Genomic DNA, 24,373 nt, shown 5'->3' with positions numbered 1-24,373 from the left:
CATCTCGATATTATGAAGACGACCCTCGGTTCATCATATTCCAATCTTGACTAATTATACGAAGGGAAAGACTGTTTTGACCGTATACATCTACCTCATAATGGTACTGTTGGGGTATTTGTGATAGTTTTTTGAACTTGTGGGTATAAGTCATGTTTCATATTTTTCCCAACCAAACTTCACCCAAAACAGATGTCCAAACACATTTTCATCTTCAAACCAAATTTCACCCAAATCAAATTTTTCAAAATAAATTTGGGAATTTATGATCAAACTCAAGCACAGAATTAGTCGTGAAATTCTAGTCAACTAGGGTTGCCACCATACGACTGACCTTCGCCCCATCGCCATAAGAGATGGAATGTCGATTAGTAGGGGGTTTTTTTGTCTACTATTTTTCTTTTTCATGAATTGGAAAAAAAAAATTCTTAAATACCAAGTTGAGATGGAAAAAGTAATTAAGTTTCTTTGCTTTACTCAATTAAATCATTTTGAAGAGTCATTTATTTTCTTTTAACTTTTTTCAGAAAACTGCTTTTTTAACCCATTAAAATTTGTCATAATTAGGAATATCACTTGTATTATGCGAACATATTTTTATATCCATAGAGGAATATAGAAGTAAGATGTTCTACTATCATAATCTTATCATTCATATGTAACATTACTTGAGAGAAATTGTTGGCCTAACCTCCGAAAAACATGATTTAATTAAAAGACTTTCAAATTTATTTTCCTTTTATTTTTTACCCTAGAAATTGCTAACACCCGGTTAGGGACTTAAGACAGGGTCGGAAGTCAATTTAATATTTTTAAAACTTATGGGTAACCTGATCAAGTATAAAAAACTTAACGTAACTGTCACGACCCAGAAATTCCACTCTTGGGACCGTGATTGCACTTAACATTTCACTTGTTAGGCAAACCAAAGTTAGAATAGTTTAAGCCATTTTTAACAAATCATAAAACAAATGCCAATTAAACTAAAACATTGTGATAGAACTAGAGTAAAGTGCGAAAAGTAATAACAACTGAAATATTTAAATACAACTCTAGATCTGGTGTCACAAGTACACAAACTACTAGAATAATACAGATAAAGGTCTGAAATGAAAGTACAGCTGTCTGAAAAAAAACACACAGCTAAGGTATAGTAGAAGGAGACTTCAGGGCTGCGAATGCCGAACAACTATACCTCAAGTCTCCATCTAATAGTCAACCCGAGCAATCTACTGACCGTCGTTGGGACCGACTCCAAAATCTGCATAAGAAGTGCAGACTGTAGTATGAGTACAACCGACCCCATGTACTCTGTAAGTATCGAGCCTAACCTCGACGAAGTAGTGACGAGGCTAAGGCAAGTCACTTATAATAACATGTACGCAGTATAAAATAATGCCAGGAAAGGAAAATACGGAAACGAAATAAGGTAGTTAACTCATGAAAATAACTCAATCCTCAAAGAAAGCCAGTAAATACCAGAAATACCAATCCTTGGAGTCTCGTACGAAAGTACTGAAGCCAATACAATACAATAAGGAAAAGAAACACATAAACTATTACGGTGTGCAAGCCGATCCCACCGTACAACACGATCCTTCCTTATTCCACCTGTTGCGGCGTGCAATCCGATCCATAAATAAATCAATAATTGCAATCAATTTAACAACTCGAATCACAAGAATCTCTAAGATTAACGAATATGAAAGCTACAAATAAAGAAGGACTCTCATACCAAATCATGAAAGTCTACGATTAATGCTGAGCAACAAGGCAAGTCATATATATGACAGTTAAAGGGGTACAAGTAAGACAATTAAGGCAAGTATCAATTAAGCGTGGGAGCATGGAAAGAATTAACATTTATAATGCTAGAATAATAAATGACAAGTAGCAAGTTAAGGCATAGGAAGCAATCAAGGCATGTAACAATCAAAACATGGAATGCTATAATTAATGAAATACGGGTAGACATGGAAACAAGTAATTGACGACGTATAGACACTCGTCACCTCGCATATACGTCGTTACTCATGAAAATTCACATAGCACATAGCTCAAGGGTTCATATTCCCTCAAATCAAAGTTAGACCCAATACTTACCTCACTCCGCAATCAACTCAAAGTTCAACCGCGGCTTTGCCTTTCGAACAAGCCTCCAAACCAACCAAATCTAGCAATTTATCAACCAAACGATTCAAAATAAGCCTTAGAAACTACCCACGAATGAAAGAGGTTCAATTTAGATCATTATTGAAAAATTCAACAAACGTCAACCCCAGGCCCGCTTGGTCAAACCTGAGATTTTGACCAAAACCCAATCATGCATTCACCCCCGAGCCCTATTATGTAATTAGTTTCGAAATCCGACCTCAAATCGAGGTCTAAATCTCAAATTTACAAAAATCTCTAATTCTACCCAAATCCCTAATTTATACCATGAAAATCCTAGATTTGATGTTGAAATCTTATTAAATATAATGGGTAATTGAAAAGAAGTAGATTAAAGTCATTTACCAATGGATTTAGGAAGAAAATGTCTAGGAAAAATCACCTCTAGGGTGTTTAGGGTTGAGAGTTTGAAAGAAATGAACTAATTCCTGTTTTTCCCCTATTTTACCCAGCTGCAGTTATGTGATACATAGTTCGCAATTGCGATACATAGTTCGCAATTGCGATGATCACAAAAGAGATCAACCCCTCGCAAATGCAAAGTAGTCCCCGAGCCTGTTGTCATCTTAAATGCGACAATTGTTTAGCAAATGCGAACTAAAGCAGTTTGCAAATGCGAACTATAGAGTACAAATGTGAAGAAGCATCAAGTAGATAGTGGTCGCAATTGCGACCAAAACCTTCGCAATTACGAATATGCTGAGTCCGCAAATGCGAACTCTCCCCAACCCAGCCCAGGCTCGCAAATATGATAGATTGTTCACAAATGAGAGGCTCGCATTTGCGAGCCAGACCTCGCAATTGCGAGATCTGCAGATAACACCAGAAACAAAAATGCATCAGCTATTCTTCTAAGTTCAAAACCACTCTGTAGCTTATCCGAAACTTACCCGAGCCCCTCGGGCTCCAACCCAAACATGCACATAAGTTTAATAACATCAAACGAACTTGCTCGTACGATCAAAATACCAAAATAACACCTAGAACTACGAATCAGATACCAAAACGAATGAAATTTTTAATAAAATTTAAGAACGTGCAATTTCTAAACCGGACATCCGGATCACGTCAAATCAACTCCGTTTTGCATCAAATTTTGCAAACAAGTCATAAATACTGTAATAACATTATACCAAGTTCCGGAACCAAAATTCGGATCCGGTAGCTACAAAGTCAAACTATGGTCAAACTTGAAATTTCTTTAAACCTTTAAACTTCTAGTTTTCAACAAATTATGATAAATCAAGCTAGGGACTTCTGCATTCGATTCCGGGCATACGCCCAAGTCCAAAATCACGATACAGATCCATCGGGACCGTCAAAAATACTGACCCGGGTCCGTTTGCTCAAAACATTGACCGAAGTCAACTCAAATGAGTTTTAAGGCACGATTTCACATTTTCATCAATTTTTCACATAAAAACCTTCCCAAAAAAAAATACGAACTGTACACAAAAATCGAGGAAGGCTAAAAAGAGCTTATAGAGGTTTCGAAATACATAAATGAAGGTTAAAACTATAAATGACAGATCGGGTCATCACATTCTCCACCTCTAAAACAAACGTTTGTCCTCGAACGGACATAGAAAAGTACCTGGACTGGTGAAAAGGTATGGATATCTACTCCACATGTCCGACTCGGACTCCCACGTGGAGGCCTCAATCGGCTAACGTCTCCACTACACTCGAAATGAAAGATAACTCTTAGACCTCAACTTCCGGACCTGTGGTGCTAGAATAGCCACGAATCCCCCTCATAAGTCAAATTCTTGTCCAATTGGACTGAGCTAAAATCTAACACATGGGACGGATCACCGTGATACATCCAAAGCATGGACTCATGGAACACCGGATAGACTGCTGATAAACTAGTTGGCAATGCGAGCTTCTAGGCCACCTTACCCACTCTCTCAAGAATCTCAAGGGTCCGATGTACCTAGGGCTCAACTTGCCCTTCTTTCTGAACCTCATTACACCCTTCATGGGTAAAACCCAGAGCAATACCCTCTCTCCAACCATGAATGCAACATCACAAACTTTACAGTCGGTATAACTCTTTTGTCTAGATTGAGCGATGCGAAGTCGATCCTGAATAATCTTGACCTTATCCAAGACATGATGTACCAAATATGTACCCAACAACCGAGCCTCCCCCGGTTCAAACCATCCAACTGGCGAAGGACACCGCCTCCTGTATAATGCTTTATAAGGAGCCATTTGAATGCTCGACCAGTAATTGTTGTTGTAGGCAAACTTCACAAGCGAAAAGAATTGATCCAAAGAACCCCGAAATCCATAACACAAGCGCGAAGCATATCCTCCAATATCTGAATAGTGCGCTCGGACTGTCCGTCCGTTTGGGGATGAAATGATGTGCTCAACTCAACCTGCGTGCCCAACTCATATCGTACGACCCTCCAGAAGCATGAGGCGAACTGCGTATCTCGATTAGAAATGATAGACACTGGCACACCGTGAAGATGGACGATCTCACAGATGTAGATCTCAGCTAAGCGCTCTGAAGAATATGTAACTGCCACTTGAATGAAATGTGCCGACTTGATCAACCTGTCCACAATGACCCATACCGTATGGAACTTCTTCTGAGTTTGTGGGAGTCTAACAACAAAATTCATAGTGATACGCTCCGACTTCCACTCTGGAATCTCTAACTTCTGAAGCAAACCACCGGGTATCTGATGCTCGTACTTTACTTGTTGACAATTTAGACACCGAGCTACATATGCAACGATATCCTTCTTCATCCTCCCCTACCAATAATGATGTCACAAGTCCTGATACATCTTGGCGACACCCGGATGAATAGAATACCGGGAACTGTGGGCCTCCTTAAAAATAAACTCACAAAGCCCATCCATATTGGGCACACAAATATGACCTTGCATCCCCAAAACCCCATCATCTCCAACAGTAACCTGCTTGGCACCACCGTGACGCACCGTGTCTTTAAGTACAAGAAAATGGGGATCATCATATTGATGCTCTTTAATGCGCTCAGACAAGGAAGATCGAGTGACTGTGCAAGCTAGCACACGACTAGGCTCTGAAACATCTAACCTCACAAACTGATTGGCCAAAGCTTGAACATCTGCTGCAAGAAGTCTCTCACTAACTGGAATATACGCAAGGCTACCTATACTCATTGCATTTCTAATCAAGGCATCTGCCACCATATTGGCCTTCCCGGGATGACACAAAATGGTGATATCATAGTTTTTCAACAGCTCCAACCATCTCATATGCCTCAAGTTTAGATCCTTTTGTTTGAACAAATACTGTAGACTCCAATGATCCATGAATACCTCACACACCATGCCGTAAAGATAGTGCCTCCAAATTCACAGGAATGTATAATTGCCATATCGAGTCCGAAAAGTCATCTTAGGGACATCGGATGCCCTAATATTCAACTGATGGTAGCCAGACCTCAAATCAATCTTCGAAAACACTTTGGCACCTTGAAGATGATCAAATAAGTCATCAATTCTCAGCAACGGATACTTGTTCTTGATAGTGACTTTGTTCAGCTGTTGATAGTCTATACACATCCTCATTGATCCATCTTTCTTTTTCACGAACAACACGGGCGCACCCCAAGGCGAGACTTTATGTCAAATGAAGCCCTTATCAAGCAAGTCTTGCAATTGCTTCTTCAACTCCGGCGGGGCCAAACGGTGTGGAGGAATAGAAATGGGCTGAGTGCAAGAGGCCAAATCAATGTAGAAGTAAATATCAGTGCCGGGTGGCATTCCCGGCTAGTCTACAGAAAATCCCTATAGAAACTCACGAACAACTAGCACTGAATCTATGGAATGAACCTCCGCAGTAGAATCATGGACATAGGCCAAATAATCTAGACATCTTTTCTCGACTATGCGTCGAGCTTTCACATAAGAAATAACTCTGGTGGTAGAGTGGCCAGGAGTCCCTCTCCACTCTTGACGAAGCAACCCCGGCATGGCTAAGGTCACCGTCTTGGTGTGACAGTCCAATATAGCATGATAAGGTGACAGCCAATCCATACCCAAGATAATATCAAAATCTACCATATCAAGAAGTAAAAGATCTACGCTAGTCCCAAGACTCCCAAAAGTAATCACCCAAGAGAGATAGACGCAATCTATAACAATAGAATATCCCACAGGCGTGGACACATACACATGAGTACTCAAAGAATCACGAGGCACAACCAGACATGAATCAAAATAGAATGACACGTAGGAATAAATAGATCCCGGATCAAATAGAACTGAAGCATCTCTATGGAAAACTCGGTATCAGAAAACTCGGCCTCAGGCCTAGCTGGGAAAGCATAACATCGGGGTTGGTCCCCACCACTCTGAACTACATCTCTGGGATGACCTCTAGTTGGCTGGCCTCTACCTCTAACGGCCTAACCTCCACCTCTAATAGCCTGACCCCTGCCTCTAGCTATCTGAGTAGGAGGTGGAGCAACCGGTGTCGAAACCATGGCACGAGAACTCTGTTGTGGCATGCCACCTAATAATCTTAGACATGACGTCCTGATGTGCCCGATAGCACCACACTCAAAACACCCATCCTGTTGCTCTGGATGCTGAAGCTGAAGCTGACCCGAACAGGCCGGATAACCACGGTGATAGCTCTGAATCGGAGGCGCACTTATAGGGCTGATGGTGCACTATAGGCTGGTTGCCCAAAGTAAGGCACATAAGGAGCATGACTCCCTGAAGCACTGTGAGATGCCTGAAGTGCTGAATGAAATGGCCTGAGATGATTGCCCATACCATAAGTACCTCTACCTCCAAATGAGGCACCACTGAAACTACCACAATGACGAGGCCTCTTATATGACACTGGCCCTCTCTCTTGAGCACGAACCAACTCGATTCGTCTAGCAATATCTACGGCCATCTAGAAGGAAATATCATGCCATGTCTCCTTGGCCATCTGAAGCCTGATAGTGTAAGTGAGCCCATAAATAAATCTTCTCACTCTCTCCTTCTCAGTAGGAAGCAAGATAGTGGCATGGTGAGCTAAGCCCACAAATTGAGTCTCGTATTGGGTGACAGTCATACCACCCTACTGAAGTCACTCAAACTACATGAGGTACTCCTCTCTCAAGGTGACAAGGATGAACTTCTCTAGAAATAGTTGTGAGAACTGATCCTAGGTAAGTTCAGGCGACCCAACAGTTCTATTCAACATATAATCTGTCCACTATCTCCGGGCAGAACCAGTCATCTGAAATGCTGCAAAATTGACTCTCAACTATACCCATGTTATGCAACACCTTGTGGCAATGGTCCAAAATATCATGTGGGTCTTCAGAAGATGCACCACTGAAATGGACAGGAAAGAGCTTGGTGAACTTGTCCAACCTCAACATAGCCTCATAAGACAAAGAGGGCCTATCACCGGCCTGTGCCACAACAACCGGCTAAACTACCCCAACTGGTGGGGCTGCTAGAGTCTGATACTAGGGAGCCACCTGCTATGGAGTGTGAGTAGCGAGAGTATGTGCTCCTCCCCCAGCCCGAGAGACGGCTGGTGCTACCGGGAATGTGCTGGTCTAGGCCACACTCTCTATAAGGCCCACCAAACAGACTACATCGACCTGAAGCACTGGAGTGGCTATGAATCCCTCTAGAACCTGAGATGGTCCAACGGGTACAGTCTAAGATGGACCCTCCTCCTCAAAATCCACCTGAGGCTCCACTATGGGTGTTGATGCTCGAGCTCTAGGTTGAGCTCTGCCTCTGCCTCGACCTCACCCTCTGGCGCGACCTCGGCCTCGACCTCTGCCCCTAGTTGTAGCTGCCACAGGGGGCTCCGATTCTTGTCCGATGATAGATGCAGTGCGTGTTCTCGCCATCTGCGAGAGAACAAGAATAAAAGTGTTTAACCATCAATGATAGAATAAAATCGCACGACGGAATAAGAAAGAAGTGACATTTTACCTAAACTTCATAACCTCTGGAAAATAAATACACACATTTTCATACAGATCCTCCAGACTCTACTAAGCTTGCTCATGACTCGTGAGACCTAGATAATCTGGTGCTCTGATACCAACTTGTCACGACCCGAAAATCCCACCCTTGGGACCGTGATGGTGCCTAACATTTCACTTGCTAGGAAAGCCAACGTTAGAATAGTTTTAAGCCATTTTTAACAAATCAAATTAACAAATGCCAAATAAACAGAAATATTGTGATAAACTAGAGTAAAGTGCGAAAAGTCATAACAACCGAAATATCTAAAACAACCCCGGATCTGGTGTTACAAGTATACAAGCTACTAGAATAATACAGATAAAGGTATAAATGAAAGTAAAGTTGTCTAAAAGAAAATACACAGCTAAGATAAAGTGGAAGGGGACTTCAGGGTTGCTCGGCATTTGCAGTTATACCTCAAGTATCCGTCTAATAGTCAACCCGAGCAATCTACTGACCGCCACTGGGACCAACTCCAAACTCTACACAAAACGTGCAGAGTGTACTATGAGTACAATCGATCCCATGTACTCTGTAAGTGCCGAGCCTAACCTCGACGAAGTAATGACGAGGCTAAGGCGGGCCACTTACTATAACCTTTATACAGCGTAAAATAATGTCAGGAAAGGAAAATACGAAAACGAAATAAGGCAGTTAACTCATGAAAATAACTCAATCCTCAAAGAAAACCAGCAAATACCAGAAATACCAATCCTTACAGTCTCGTACTAAAGTATCGAAGTCAACACAATACAATAAGGAATATAAACACATAAACTGTTACGGCGCGCAACCCGATCCCACCGTACAACATGATCCTCCCTTATTCCACCATGTAAATATCAATAATAATAAGTAAATATATGTTGCGGCGCGCAATATCGATCCGACAATATAATCATAGTCAATTTCATAATCCTCCCTTATTTCACCATATCAATCCACACTTATTTCACCTGTTGCGGCGCGCAATCCGATCCCACCGTATCAATATAGTCCTCCGTTATTCCACATGTTGCGGCGTTCAAACCGATCCATAAATAAATCAATAAGTATAATCAATTTAACAATTCGAATCACAAGAATCTCTACGATTAACGAATATGAAACCTACAAATCAAGAAGGACTCTCATACCAAATCATGAAAGACTAAGATTAATACTGAGCAACAAGGCAAGTCATATGTATGACATTTAAAGAGGTACAAGTAAGACAATTAAGGCAAGTATCACTTAATCATGGGAGCATGGAAGGAATTAATATTTATAATGTGAGAATAATAAATGACAAGTAGCAAGTTAAGGCATAGGAAGCAATTAAGGCATCTAACAATCAAGACATGGAATGCTATAATTAATGAAATATGGGTAGACATGGAAACAAGTAATTGACGGCATATGGACACTCGTCACCTCGTATATATGTTGCTACTCATGAAACTTCACATAACACATAGTTCAAGGGTTCCTATTCCCTCAAATCAAGGTTAGACTCAACACTTACCTCACTCCGCAATTAACTCAAAGTTCAACCACGGCCTTGCTTTTCGAACAAGCCTCCAAACAAACAAAATCTAGAAATGTATCAACCAAACTATTCAAAATAAGCCTTAAAAACTACCCACGAATGAAAGAGGTTTAATTTGGATCATTATTGAAAATGTCAACAAAAGTCAACCTCGGATTCGCTTGGTCAAAATCCGAGATTCGAACCAAAACCAAATCACCCATTCACCATTGAGCCTGATTATGTAATTAGTTTCGAAATCCGACCTCAATAGGAAGACTAAATCCCAAATTTACAAAAAATGCCGAATTCTACCCAAATCCCTAATTTCTACCATGAAAATCCTAGATTTGATGTTGAAATCTTGTGAAATATAATGGGTAATTGAAAGAAGTAGATTAAAGTCACTTACTAATAAATTTAGGAAGAAAATCTCTTGGAAAATCGCCTCTAGGGTGTATAGGGTTGAGAGGTTGAATGAAATGAGCTAATTCCCGTTTTCCCCCTCTTTTACCTAATTCTGGTTATCGCAATTGCGATACATAGTTCGTAATTGCGATAATCACAAAAGCGATCAAGCCCTCGCAAATGCAAAAAAGTCCCTGGGCCTATTGTTATTGCAAATGCGACAATTTTATCGCAAATGCGAACTAAAGCAGTCTTCAAATGCGAAGAAGCATTAAGTAGATAGTGGTCGCAATTGTGACCAAAACCTTCGCAATTGCGCATATGCTGAGTCTGCAAATGCAAAGTATTTCTCGCAAATATGAACTCTCCCCAACCCAGACCAGGATCGCAAATGCGACACATTGTTCGTAAAAGCGAGGCTCGCATTTGCGAGCCAGACCTCGCAATTACGAGATATGCACACAACACCAGAACAGAAATGTACTAGCTATTCTTCTAAGTTCAAAACTACTCAGTAGCCTATCCGAAACTTACCCGAGCCCCTCGAGCTCTAAACCAAATATGCACACAAGTGTAATAACATCATACGAACTCGCTCACGCAATCAAATCACCAAAATAATACCAAAAACTACGAATTAGACACCAAAACGGATAAAATTTTCAATAAAATTTAAGAACGTACAATTTCTCAACCGGACGTTCGGGTCACATCAAATCAACTCTGTTTTGCACCAAAATTTGCAAAAAAGTCATAAAATACTGTAATGAACTTATACCAAGTTTTGGAACCAAAATCCGGACTCGGTAGCAATAAAATCAAACTACGGTCAAATTTGGATTTTTTTAAATCTTTAAACTTCTAGTTTTTAACAAATTATGATAAATCAAGCTAGGGACTTCCGAATTCGATTTCGTGCATATGCCCAAGTCCCAAATCATGATACGGACCCACCGGGACTGTCAAAACACCGATCTAGGTCCATTTTCTCAAAATATTGATCGAAGTTAATTTAAATGAGTTTTAAGGTATGATTTCATATTTTCATCAAATTTTCACATAAAAACCTTCTGGATAAAGATACGGACTAGGCAAGCAAATCGAGGATTCCTAAACAGAGCTAATCGTGGTTTCAGAACCTAGAAATAAAGGTTACAACTATAAATGACCTATTGGGTCATCATAATAACCACATCCATCGATATTATCTCTCCGCCATCCACCACGTCGATTTTAGTGTTTCAGACGATAATTTGGGCAAAAAGCATGCCACAATTGATTCTCTCATGTATATATAGACCCTTATTACCGTGAAGTTATTTTGATTTAGATAATTTGAAAGTAATTCTAAATTCCACTCTAAGATATTGATTTTTTGTACGGAGAAAAAATACCAAGAAAAATACGGGTTGCCAATAAGCCTTATAATCCAAAAAGATCCAACCAACATATTGTTAGGGATATAGTAGATATGTCGTAGGTGCAATCTCATATTTGATAATTTGAACATATATTTGTGAACGTTATTTGATATAAAAATATATGGCATATGATATTCTTTTAACATAGTTATTATTAATTATTTTATAAACTTGATAAGGTCCTGGATTAAATTTTGTGTAATAACCTGACCGGTCGTTTTGAGCTCTAGCCTATTGTTAGGCGGTTTGCGTCCCTGAGCAGCTTCATTTCATGTATTATGACTTTCACGTCTAGTTAGTTTTGACTTTCAAGAAGTTTGGAGTCGATTTGGAAGAATAATTCTCTATTCTGAAGCTTTTAATTTTGAAGAGTTGACCAAGGTTTGAAATGAGTAAACAACCTCGGAATCGGGATTTGAAGGTTCCTATATATTCACAAGGTGATTTCAGACTTAGACGTATGTTCGGGTTGAGTATCGGATGGTCCGGGAGCGATTCAACGCTTATTATCGGATTTGTTTGCATTTTGAAGGTTTTTTAAATTTGCTAAGTTTGGTTTGGAGTGGACTTTGGTATTATCAAACTCTAGATAGTGTTCCGGGACCTTAGATAGGTTCATTTTATTGATTGGAACTTGTGCGTGAAGTTTGGTCAGGGTGGTTTGTGCTTCGTGTTCGCAATAGAGGAGTCGCATTCACGAAGGCTTGGGGGCAGAGGTACATCACGTTCGTGACAAGGGCATCGCGTTCGGTACAAGGGCATCGCATTCGCAGAGGAGGGTTTGGGTCTGGAGAATGGCCTTCGCGTTCGCGATGGTCAGGCCTGGTTATGCGTCATGTTCACGGGCCTAATCTCGCGATCATGAAAAGGGATTTTGAGTTAGAGCTAAGTTGTGCTCCGTAAAGGTGAGGCACATGCCACGTTTGCTAATAAGGATGCCTAGGCAATGTATAAGAATGAAAAATCGGGGTTTGGCTCATTTCATCTCATTTCGTCATTTGGAGCCGATTTTGGGGCGATTTTGAAGATTTATTTTCGTCATCTATCATGAGGTAAGTGATTCCTACTCATTGTGAGTTAAATACATTGATTATATATGGATTTTAACATGAAAATTGGTAGAAATTGGGGGATTTTGGAAGAAACCCTAGAAATAGTATTTTTGAATTTTGACCATAAAATTAGATATGAAATTGAGAATAAAATGTATATTTGAGTTCGTGGTGCAATGGATAATGTTTATCTTCGAGCATTTTTGAAATTCGGGCACGTGGGCCTGAGGGTTGACTTTGTTAACTTTTCGTGTGGAGTTGGAAATTGTTGCAAGTAGTTAAGCTACGAGTCTTTGGATATATTTTTATTGGTTTGCACGTTGTTTGACTAGTTTCGGATCGTTTGGTATTAGTTTGAGGAGTTAGAGAGGCGTTGGAGTCGGTTATCGGATTTTGGAGTGAGGTAAGTCTCTTGTCTAATCTTTTGAGGGGAAAATTAGCCTATATGTATTATATTTGTTATGTGCTACATGTTGTGGGAGCTACGCATGTATGAGGTGACGAGTGTCTATGCATATGCTAGATTTCCTTATTAGGTCCGGGTAGACTTAGACTCACGCCATGCTTTAATTGTAATATTTGAGTTATTCTTGTTTGTTTAAATATTTTAATTTTCATTTTTGCCTAACTTGCGTAAAGTATCGGACGTGCCATTTTAGATATGTGGCGGGATACTTGATTAGTAGTAGAAATTGTACTTCCTTTTACGGATTTCTCCCACGTTGTACGAAATTAGCCAAAAAATTTCTTAAATTTCATAACTCACATATATATTCGTGAGTGGGGCCAATGACCCGTCAAGTTTTACTATTCCTATGGATCGGTCTGAATGCCTAAACATTACTATTATAGATCGAGTCATACGACCTCGACAGTATTATGAGATGCATCTATGGTTCGGGTCTATCGAACCTCGGCAGTGTACGCGATTATTATAGGATCGGGTCGTATGCCACGACAAAAATCATACCACTACTTCTTTGGGTTTAGGCTAGATACTTATTTTGCCTAACTTGCGTAAAGTATCGGACGTGCCATTTTAGATATGTGGCGGGATACTTGATTAGTAGTAGAAATTGTACTTCCTTTTACGGATTTCTCCCACATTGTACGAAATTAGCCAAAAAATTTCTTAAATTTCATAACTCACATATATATATATTCGTGAGTGGGACCAATGACCCGTCAAGTTTTACTATTCCTATGGATCGGTCTGAATGCCTAAACATTACTATTATAGATCGAGTCATACGACCTCGACAGTATTATGAGATGCATCTATGGTTCGGGTCTATCGAACCTCGGCAGTGTACGCGATTATTATAGGATCGGGTCGTATGCCACGACAAAAAATTGTGCCACTACTTCTTTGGGTTTAGGCTAGATACTTATTTTGCCTAACTTGCGTAAAGTATCAGACGTGCCATTTTAGATATGTGGCGGGATACTTGATTAGTAGTAGAAATTGTACTTCCTTTTATGGATTTCTCCCACATTGTACGAAATTAGCAAAAAAATTTCTTAAATTTCATAACTCACATATATATATATATTCGTGAGTGGGACCAATGACCCGTCAAGTTTTACTATTCCTATGGATCGGTCTGAATGCCTAAACATTACTATTATAGATCGAGTCATACGACCTCGACAGTATTATGAGATGCATCTATGTTTCGGGTCTATCGAACCTCGGCAGTATACGCGATTATTAAAGGATCGGGTCGTATGCCACGACAAAAAATTGTGCCACTACTTCTTTAGGTTTAGGCTAGATACTTATTGGCCACTAGGTACGCGTTGATTTACGTACTCATACTACACTTTTGCAATAATTGTGCAGGTACTAAGATAGGTTCATTTGGTGGTCATTTTGGCGCATAGGCGCAAATGCTGATGGAACTTTATGGTGAGATGCATTCCATGTTACGATCCACAAGACACAGAGTCTCCATCATATTAATTTATTTTATCATGTCTATTATATATTCTAGATAGATATTGTATTAGTATTGTACTCCCTAGTAGATGCTCATACACTTGTGACACCGAATTTTGGAGGGTTTCTACTGGATGTTCATAGTTGTACTTATTAATATTATCACCACATTTTATGTATTATTCATACTCGAAATATTGGTAAAGAAATATGTATGCTTCCATGGGTTATGGATTATAATTCTAATTATTTAATGAAATTTCTAATTTTAAAGGCTAAAAGGGATAATTAAGTTAGAGATACGCTCGTTGGCTTGCCTAACAATATTGTTGGGCACCATCACAACCTATTATGGAATTTGGGTCGTGACAGTTTGGTATCAGAGTTCTAAGTTCACTTAGGTCTCATAAGTCATGAGTGTAACGATCTGACTGATCGTTTTGTATATTTGAGCCTTGTTTCCCCCTTTTAAACTTTCAGTATGTGTATTTATGATTTTATGACTTGTCGGGATGGTAATTTTTGTTTTGGGAAAGTTTTAGAATGATTTGGATCCTTTGGATCTTGATTTAGAAGCTTAAGTTGGAAATATTGACTGAGGTTTTTCTTTTGTGAAAACGACCCCGGAACGGTGTTTTGATGACTTCGATAGGTTTGTATCATGATTTTGGACTTGGGCGCATGCCCATAATTGAATTCGGAGGTCCCTAGGTTGATTTGACTTATTTTTCCTAAAGTTTGCAATTTGAGGTTTAGGAATTTCCTTAAGTTTGACCATAGGTTGATTTTGTGGCTATCGGGGTCGGAAGGTTGTTCGTGTTTGCGAAGGGTGGCCGGCCTAGCCTCCACGATCACGAGGACCTGGTCGCGTTTGCGAAGAGGAATTCTGGGGCGATGACAGGTTTTCCTTCACAATCGCGAGAAGCTTTCCGCAATCGCACAGAAGAGTCAACTAGACAGAAACATTTTAAAACTCGGGACTTAGGCACATTTTTCCCATTTCTACTTTTCTTGGCCGAATTTGGAGGTTCTTGGAAGGGGATTTTCATCTAGCATTTTAATGGAAAACCTAGGATTAGTAAAACTGGGATTTGACCACGAAATTGATCATGGAATTGGGTATAAATTATATATTTGAGTTCGTGAGATCATGGATAATATTTATCTACGAAAATTTCTAGAATTCAGGCACGTGAGCCCGGGGGTGACTTTTATGAACTTTTCAAATTGGGTTGGGAAATTACTATAATAGATGAATTATGAACTTTTGAATATGTATTGATTAGTTTGTACGACTTTTGACTAGTTTCGAGTTGTTTGGCGTTATTTTGAGGCTACTAATGTTGTTTGAGGACCGAATAGAGGAATTGGAAGCAAGGTAAGTCTCTTGCCAAATCTTGTAAGAGTGAATTATCCCGTAGGTGCTTTAATTATTATGTGCTACTTGTTGTGGGTGCTACGTACGCACGAGGTGATGAGAGTCCGTACGTAGCTAAAATCATGCTTATGTCCGGGTAGACTTAGGACTTTATAATGCAATGTTTGTATTACTTAAACTCAACTTGTTAGTTTAATTACCTAAATTTATAATTGAAATTTTATTAGAGATTTTGTATGGCCGAGCTTCATTACCTTGAGTTTTTGGCGGAATACTTGATTGTTGGCAAAAATCTTGCTTTCTTTGTGTGCCTATCCTTGTGTTGTAATTGTCTGACTCGTAGTTCGGAGAGTTTCTCTATTCCTATGGATCGACTCGTACACCTCGGCGATACCATGAAATAACATTTTAGATCGAGTAGAGCGACCTTGTCAGTATATTTGAGATGCATCTATGGTTCGCGCCGGTCAACCCTAGATAGTATACATGATTATTGGGTTGGGCTGTATGACCTTAGTATAATTCGTGTATAATGTCGCTAGGAGTCAAAATATACATGAGATTTCTTTCTCGACTTGAGATTTAATACATTCTTGATGGTTCTTATCTGTTTGAGATAGCACATGATATTTGGTAATTTCATATTGTCATTATGTTGAAGGGTCATGCTATTTATAGTCTTTTGTATTCCATTATTATTGTTATGTTTCATGACTATTTTTAATTCATGTATTTTATTTAATAGACCACTAGTAAGTGTTGATGTAAATCATCGCCACTGCTTCTTTGAGGTTAGATTAGATACTTACTGGGTACGTGTTGATTTACGTACCTATGCTATAGTTTTGCACAATTACTGGAGCAGGTACATCTGGTGGCCATTCGGGCTTGTATACGCACTATCCGGAGACTTAGTGGGGAACTTCTCCCCATGCTCTGATCTACAACACCTAGAGTCTCCTTCTTGTTGCATTTACTATTTCTGTCTATTTCATTTCAAGACAGTAGTTATAGTGGTTTATATATTTTACTAGACTGCTCATGCACTTGTGACACCGAGTTTTGAAAATTTCTAGTAGATGTTTATGATTTTGCCTAATATTGTCACCATTTCATTTTTTATGATTTATTTATGTTTTTTTATCTAAATGGTCTTCTACGCTTAATTTCCTTTATTTAATAAAACCAATGATATCAAAAGTATAAAAATGGATAACTAAGTTGATGGTTTACCGTTGGCTTGCCTAACGGTGAAGTTGTGCGCCGCCACGGCCTAAGATGGGAATTGGGTCGTGACATCTTGGTATCAAAGAACTAAATTCACATAGGTCTCGCGAGTCATGAGCAGGCCTAGTACAGTCTTGCGAATCGGTACGGAGACATCCGTATTTATCTTCAAGAGGCTATAGGGTGTTAGTAAACTTCTCTTTCTTCATCTCCTATCGTGCAGTTGATGTTTTGCTAAATATCGTTTTCTTATTCACTCATATATGGTAAAAATGCACACGATGACTGTACCCGACGACAGAGGGGTTGCTCCCCTGATTGTTAGAGGAAGAAGTATAGGTCGAGGGAGGGCCACAACTCCTGCTAGAGGACGGCGATGTCCTAGAGTTGCTCCTATAGTACCACCAGTAGATCCGGTGGAGGAACCTGTTATTGAGGAGCAGGATGAGGCGCCTGTAGCTGAGTTGACCCCGACGTATTTTATGACCGCACCGGGATTTCAGGAGGTCATGAGCCGTATACTGCGGTTCACGGATTCTATAACTCAGGCTGAGCTATTTCCGGCAGATCAAGCCGCATCTCACGTGGGAGGGGGAGCACAAACCCCTATTGCTCATGCTCCAGAGCATACTGCTGCAGTTTATCAGACCCCAGGTGCACTATCTGCTGGTCGGGCTCAGCCCGTTGTAGTAGTTAGACTAGAGACTAGACCAGTCGCGACCGTCGAGGAGCAGAAGCGGTTGGAAAGATGGACTAGGATTCGTCCTCCTGTCTTTGGCGGTGAGTGGTCAGTGGACCCACGTGATTTCATTGATCTTTTCAGGAAGAGGCTACATAATATGAGAGTAGTGGATTCCAACGGGGTGGACTTTAACACATTTCAGTTAGAGGGAAAGGCCTATAAATGGTGGCAGTCTTATCTCTATAGCAGGCCAGAAGGTTCACCTCCCCTGACTTGGGACCAATTCACATGTCTCTTTTTGGATAGATATATTCCACCCTCACATAGGGAAGAGTTATGGGGTCTGTTCGAGCGGCTCCAGCAGGGTCAGTTGTCTATGACCGACTATGAGGTGAGATTCTCTGAGTTATCTCGTCATGCAATTATGATACTCCCCACAGATACAGAGAGAGTGCAAAGATTTATTACGGTCTTGCACAGTGGTATCCAAGTTTCTATGGCCCGAGAGGCTGAGATGGGGACTCCTTACGATCAAGTTATGGAGATAGCTCGGAGGATTGAGCGTATCCGTAACCAGGACCGAGAGTATACATCAAGGGATAAGCGTCCTCGATATTCTTGTGGATACAGTGGCGCCCCGTGTGGGAGCAAAATATGTCACGTCCTGACCTCGTGGAGCGCGACTGGCGCTCAACCGAGATAACCCGGTCGAGCAAGCATGTATAATACCTTATACCCGAACTCGCTCATGAATAAAGGAAGGATCCATTTCATTAATTAGATAACAGGAAGGATCATGTGAACAACACTGATTCCTTATCATTAGTTACATCATTTATAAAGTTCAAAATACATATGCGTTCATAGTTTAAAGTGGAACGTGTGATACAAATACAACATTACTAGCTTGACTTCCCCAACACTAACATACCACCCACACTATGTCTACGAAGCCTCTACTAGATACAAAATAGTACGATGATAGTGCCGGTAATAAGGCCCCGGCTATACCTCCAAATATAATACACAAGGAACAAAAGATATACGACCTCGATATGAAGTGGGGCTCACCAAGTCAGCTGGAAAGAGGGTGTATCGCTATCAATGATCAAATCTATCTGTTGTGGAACCACCTGCATCAATTAAAGATACAGCGCCCCCGGCAAAATGGACGTTACTACATATGGAATAGTACTAGTATGAATGCCTAACACCCTCTTAATAGAACGAATGATAACACAAGGAAGGACAATCATAAAATTAATGGAAGCCTCAAATAATACCAAAACATCAAGTTAGGAGCAAGACAAGTTTTCAGGTAAATTTCCATATTTTAGGTTGGGAGATCTTAGCACTGGTATACTGTCGTGATTTTAACACGGAATCTGATCACGGCCCGATCGGCTAGGAAGAATCACCCAAGGACATCAACCACTATCAGAATCATTACCTCAATCTCAATCATTATTTAAATCATAATCTTAAGCACAATCACCACCATGTGTGTGACATGGCGTTCGATCATGACCCGACCGGCTAAGTCATCTCACCACAATTCCGTGTGGATCGACATTACCCTTTTCTAGCAATAATCTCATCCCAATAAAGGGGTACAATCACAATTCACTCCTACACCGGCACGTGTAGTTTCTGGGTTAGGTTATTTCAACCTACTCTTCCTCGGTGACTAACGATACTCCTAGGGTATTTATTTATTTAAAGGATTGACAACTCATTTCATTATCTTTTATATATCATTCATTTCATTGGAACCAATGGCCATAACACAATGTCACTCTTGGCACGTTGGTCGTATTTCATGTTCATCTCTTTTACTTTCAAACATCATCATAGATCATCAACAACAAAGCATTTCTATTCAAGACTTTAAGTCCACATGTGAGCAAATAATAATATTAAGCACATTGATATTTCTTACATAATTTGGCATAATAACTTTCATTTAAATCACGACTTGAAATTATAACATTTAGATATACAACCCAAGCTTCGAGCACATTTTTCAAATAAAACATAACATAACAAGAACATTTGGAATACATATTGAACATATATCTTTTGACACAAGGCCTATTCGGAATAATCAATTTATAATGAACAACTCGGGACTTACAAGGACAATGTGGGGTTCAATTCTAAGAGAGAAGTTTAGCTAACATACCTCGCCTCAAGCTTTTTAAATTACTACAATGTTCCGGAATTCTTAGCCACGTCGATCTATTTATAAATATAGCAAAATTAAACATAAATTAGGAAGGATTTTATGGTTCCACCTCATTTGTGCATTTTATCAAACACTAGGTGTGCATTAAGGTTTCAAGGTCCTCCTATGGTGGATCCCTTCATCCCACTATCCAAAGTTTACCCAAATGAGCTCAATAATCTTCACACTACCCTTGATGGTACATGCATGCATAATGAACAACTCACACACCCAAGAATTGCTTTTCTCATTACCTATTTCCAATTAAATCCCGGAATTGAGGGCTAGGGAGTTGAATCTTACCTCTAGGATAAAGACCTAGTGAGTTTTTCTTGTGAATTCTTCAACTTTGAGCAAGCGTTGATGATTAATAACCTTAGGAACTTCCCCTCTTACTCTAGACCACTCCACTCTCTATAAATATCAGTTAGGACCAGCCAAAATAACCCACAAGTTGTTTTTATGAAAATGGGATCGGGTGAAATTTTCCAAACTTAAACTCTACGAAGCCAGGTCTGCAGTCGCAGACCGGACCACAAAACAGGTATACGGCCCGCAAAGAGGCCCGCAGAAAAAGGTCCCAAAACTAGGTTGTTCGGGTTGGGTCTATGGCAGGTTTGTGGTCCGTAGACCAGTTTTGCGGTCGCATAATGGACCACAGAACCTCCTTTCGAAGTTTCTCATGTTGGCTTCTACGACGAATGTGCGGCCCACGAAATGATTATACAGACGCATAATTGACCGCAAAAATATCATCCCAAATTTGCCCAGTTCTCAGCTTTACCCTGCGGCAGATCTGCGATTCGCAGATCAGTTCTGCGACCGCAGAATGGACAGCAGAAATGCCCTACTCTGCAAAAAAAATTCTTCAACTCCCTAACACGTTGTTCAACCCAAAAAGTTTGTATCGTAGAACCATCAACACATAAGTCTATCTTGGCATCACGAAACCCTGGGTATCAGGTGAAATTTTACAGGGCCTTACAAAAGGTCAATTCATGAGGGGTTAGTCTAGTAGGCTCATGTATTTAGCACTACCGCCTGCTCGGAGTACTCCAGGGCGACCCTACTTCAGTGCCATTCCAGTTAGCACCTACCATTCACTAGTTATTCAAGATTCCTCCAGTGGGTATTCAGGTCACCAGGGTCAGACCTAGGGTGAGTAATCTTCTGCATCGAGAGGTTGTTACGAGTGCGGGGAGCTTAGTCATATAAGGAGGTTTTGCCCCAAGCTTTGTAGCAAGGCAGTACATGAGAGCCATCAGCCCATGATCACTGCACCAGCTGCCGCACCACCCGTCCAACTGGCCATAAGCGAAGGACAAGTGGGTAGGGATCTCCCTAGAGGTGGACACCAGCCATGTGGCGCTTCAGTTAGATTTTATGCATTCCCAGCCAGACCACATGCAGTAGCCTCTAACGTCGTAATCACATGTATTATTTCTGTTTGTAGGAAGGGTGCTTCAGTACTATTTGATCTGGGGTATACTTATTCATATGTATATTCTCTATTTGTTCCTTATCTGGATGTATCCGATAAGTCCTTGGGTGTTCCTGTATATTTGCCCATGCTAGTAGGAGAATCTGTTATTGTGGATCGAGTTTACCGATACTGTGTAGTAACTTTTTGTGGTTATGAGACCAGAGCGGATCTTCTGTTGCTTGATATGACTGACTTTGAGGTCATTTTGGGCATAACCTGTTGTCTCTGTACCATGCCATTCTTGATTGCCACACCAATACTGTTACCTTGGTGATTCCACAGTTGCCTAGATTGGAGTAGAGTGGCTCGTCTCTCAGTATATCTAGTCGGGTCGGGTCTTTTTTGAAGGCTCGACATATGGTCGAGAAGGGTTATTTTGCCTATCTGGATTTTGTTCGAGATACAACTGTGGAGACTCCCATAATAGATTTGGTGCCCGTGTTGTGGGAGTTTTCCGATGTATTTCTTGCTGATCCACAGGCATGCCACCAGATCGTGATATCGATTTTGGCATTAATTTGGCACCGGGCACCCAACCTATCTATAGTTTGCCTAATCACATGGCTCCAATTGAGTTGAGGGAGTTAAAGGAGCATCTTTAGGAGTTCCTCGAGAAGGGGTTCATCAGGATGAGTGTGTCACCCTAGGGAGCACCGATATTATTTAGGAAGAATAAGGATGAGGTTATGCAGATGCGCGCTAATTACCGCAAGCTGAACAAATTCACTATCAAGAATAAGTACATATTGCCGCGCATTAATGATTTGTTTGATCAGCTACAGGGTGATAGAGTGTTCTCGAAGATCGACTTGAGTTCAGGGTATCATCAGATGAAGATTTGTGCTTCGAATATTCCGAAGACGGCTTTTCGAACTAGATATTGTCAATATGAGTTTCTTATAATGTCCTTCGGCTTGACTAATGCCCCGTCGATGTTTATGGATTGGATGAATCGGGTGTTCAGACCATATCTTGACTCATTTATCATTGTCCTCATTGATAACATACTGATCTACTCGTGTAGTATGAAGGAGCACGAGCAGCATTTGAGGATAGTGCTTCAGACCTTGCGGGAACAAAAGATACATGCTAAGTTCTCCAAGTGCGAGTCATGTTAGATTATGTGGCTTTCTTGGGGCATGTTGTATCAGGCGAGAGTATTAAGGTGGATCCCAAGAAGGTAGAGGCAGTTCAGAGTTGGCCTCGTCCCGCCATAATGACTGAGATCGGGAGTTTCTTGGGGCTAGCAGGTTATTATCGTCAGTTTAATGAGGAATTCTTGTCTTTTGCAGCTCCTTTGACTAGATTGACCCAGAAGGGTGCTCAGTTTATATGGTCCAATGATTGCGAGATGAGCTTTTAGAAGCTCAAGTCCGCATTGACTACAACACTTATGTTGGTTTTGCCCTCCAGTTTCGGGATGTACATTGTGTATTACGACACTTCACGTGTTGGTTTAGGTTGTGTATCGATGCAGGAGGGGCGAGTTATTATATATGATTCACGTCAGCTGAAGTCCCATGAGAAGAATTACCTTGTGTATGATCTAGAGTTGGATGCAATAGTTCATGCTCTCAAGATCTAGAGGCATTATCATTTTTGGGTGTCGTGCGAGGTCTACACCGATCACCGAAGTTTGCAACATTTGTTTAAGCAGAGGGATCTTAATCTGAGGAGACGCAGGTGGCTTGAGTTACTGAAGGATTATGATATTATTATCCTCTATCATCCGGGTAAGACAAATGTGGTTGTGGATGCCTTGAGGAGAAGTATGGGTAGTTTGGCATTTATTTCAGCAGGAGAGAGGCCATTGGTTTTGGACATTCAGTCCTTAGCTAACCAACTTGTGAGTTTGGATATTTCAGAGCCCAGTCAAGTTCTTGCATGTGTTGTGGCTCAGTTTTCTTTATTCGAGCAGATCAAGGCTCGTCTGTACGACAATCCGCACTTGCTAGTTCTTAGAGAAACGGTGTTACGGGATGATGCCAAGGAGGTTACTATCAGCGATGATGGTGTTCTATGACTCTAGGGTCGCTTATGTGTTCCTAATGTTGATGGCATGTGGGAAACAATTCTAGAGAAGGCACACAGTTCGCGTTATTCTATTTATCCAGGTGCCACAAAGATGTATCGTGAGCTGAGGTAGCATTACTGGTGGCGGTGGATGAAGAAGGACATAGTTGAGTATGTGGCGAGGTGTTTGAATTGCAGTAGGTTAAGTACAAGCACTAGAGGTCGGGTGGCTTACTTCAGCAGATGTGTTGTACTTGAGTGGAAGTGAGAGCGCATCATTATGGACTTCGTAGTTGGTTTGCCGCGGATGTTGAGGAAGTTTGACGTTGTTTGGGTCATTGTCGACAGACTGACCAAGTCTTCATACTTTATTCCGGTGATGACTACATACACTTCAGAGAGGCTGGCCCAGATTTATATTAAGGAGATCCTCTGGTTGCATGGTGTGCCTATCTCCATCATTTCAGATAGAGGCACTCAATTAACTTCATATTATGGAGAGTTATACAGAGTGAGTTGGGTACCCGGGTAGAGCTCAGCACGGCCTATCATTCATAGACCGACGGGCAGTCGGAGCGTACAATTTAGATTTTGGAGTCTATGCTCAGAGTATATGTGATTGACTTCAAATCGATTCATACCTTTGGCCGAGTTTGCTTGTAACAACAGTTATCGGTCCAGCATCGAGATGGCTCCATTTGAGGCCTTGTATGGTCGGCGATGTCATTTCCTCATCGGTTGGTTTAAGCCCAGCGAGGCTCAGTTATATGGAACTGATTTGGTAAAGGATGCCTTGGATAAGGTAAAGTTGATACGGGAGTGACTTCACACAACTTAGTCCAGGAAGAAGAGTTACATGAATCATAAAGTA

The 24,373-nt window shown here is 40.7% G+C and overlaps 1 protein-coding gene across 1 annotated transcript; it reads left to right on the top strand.

Moving 5' to 3' along the window:
* Positions 1–17,381: 17,381 nt before the first annotated feature.
* LOC138898602 (uncharacterized) lies at positions 17,382–23,512 on the top strand. Its single transcript, XM_070184680.1, has 3 exons — positions 17,382–18,367; positions 21,460–21,688; positions 23,147–23,512. The coding sequence occupies exons 1-3, from the start codon at positions 17,382–17,384 to the stop codon at positions 23,510–23,512; spliced, it is 1,581 nt and encodes a 526-aa protein (XP_070040781.1).
* The last annotated feature ends 861 nt before the right edge of the window (positions 23,513–24,373 follow it).

The sequence above is a fragment of the Nicotiana tomentosiformis genome, chromosome 9, assembly GCF_000390325.3.
Source record: "Nicotiana tomentosiformis chromosome 9, ASM39032v3, whole genome shotgun sequence".
NCBI lineage: Eukaryota > Viridiplantae > Streptophyta > Magnoliopsida > Solanales > Solanaceae > Nicotiana > Nicotiana tomentosiformis.
This window is presented reverse-complemented; position numbering and strand designations above follow the sequence as displayed.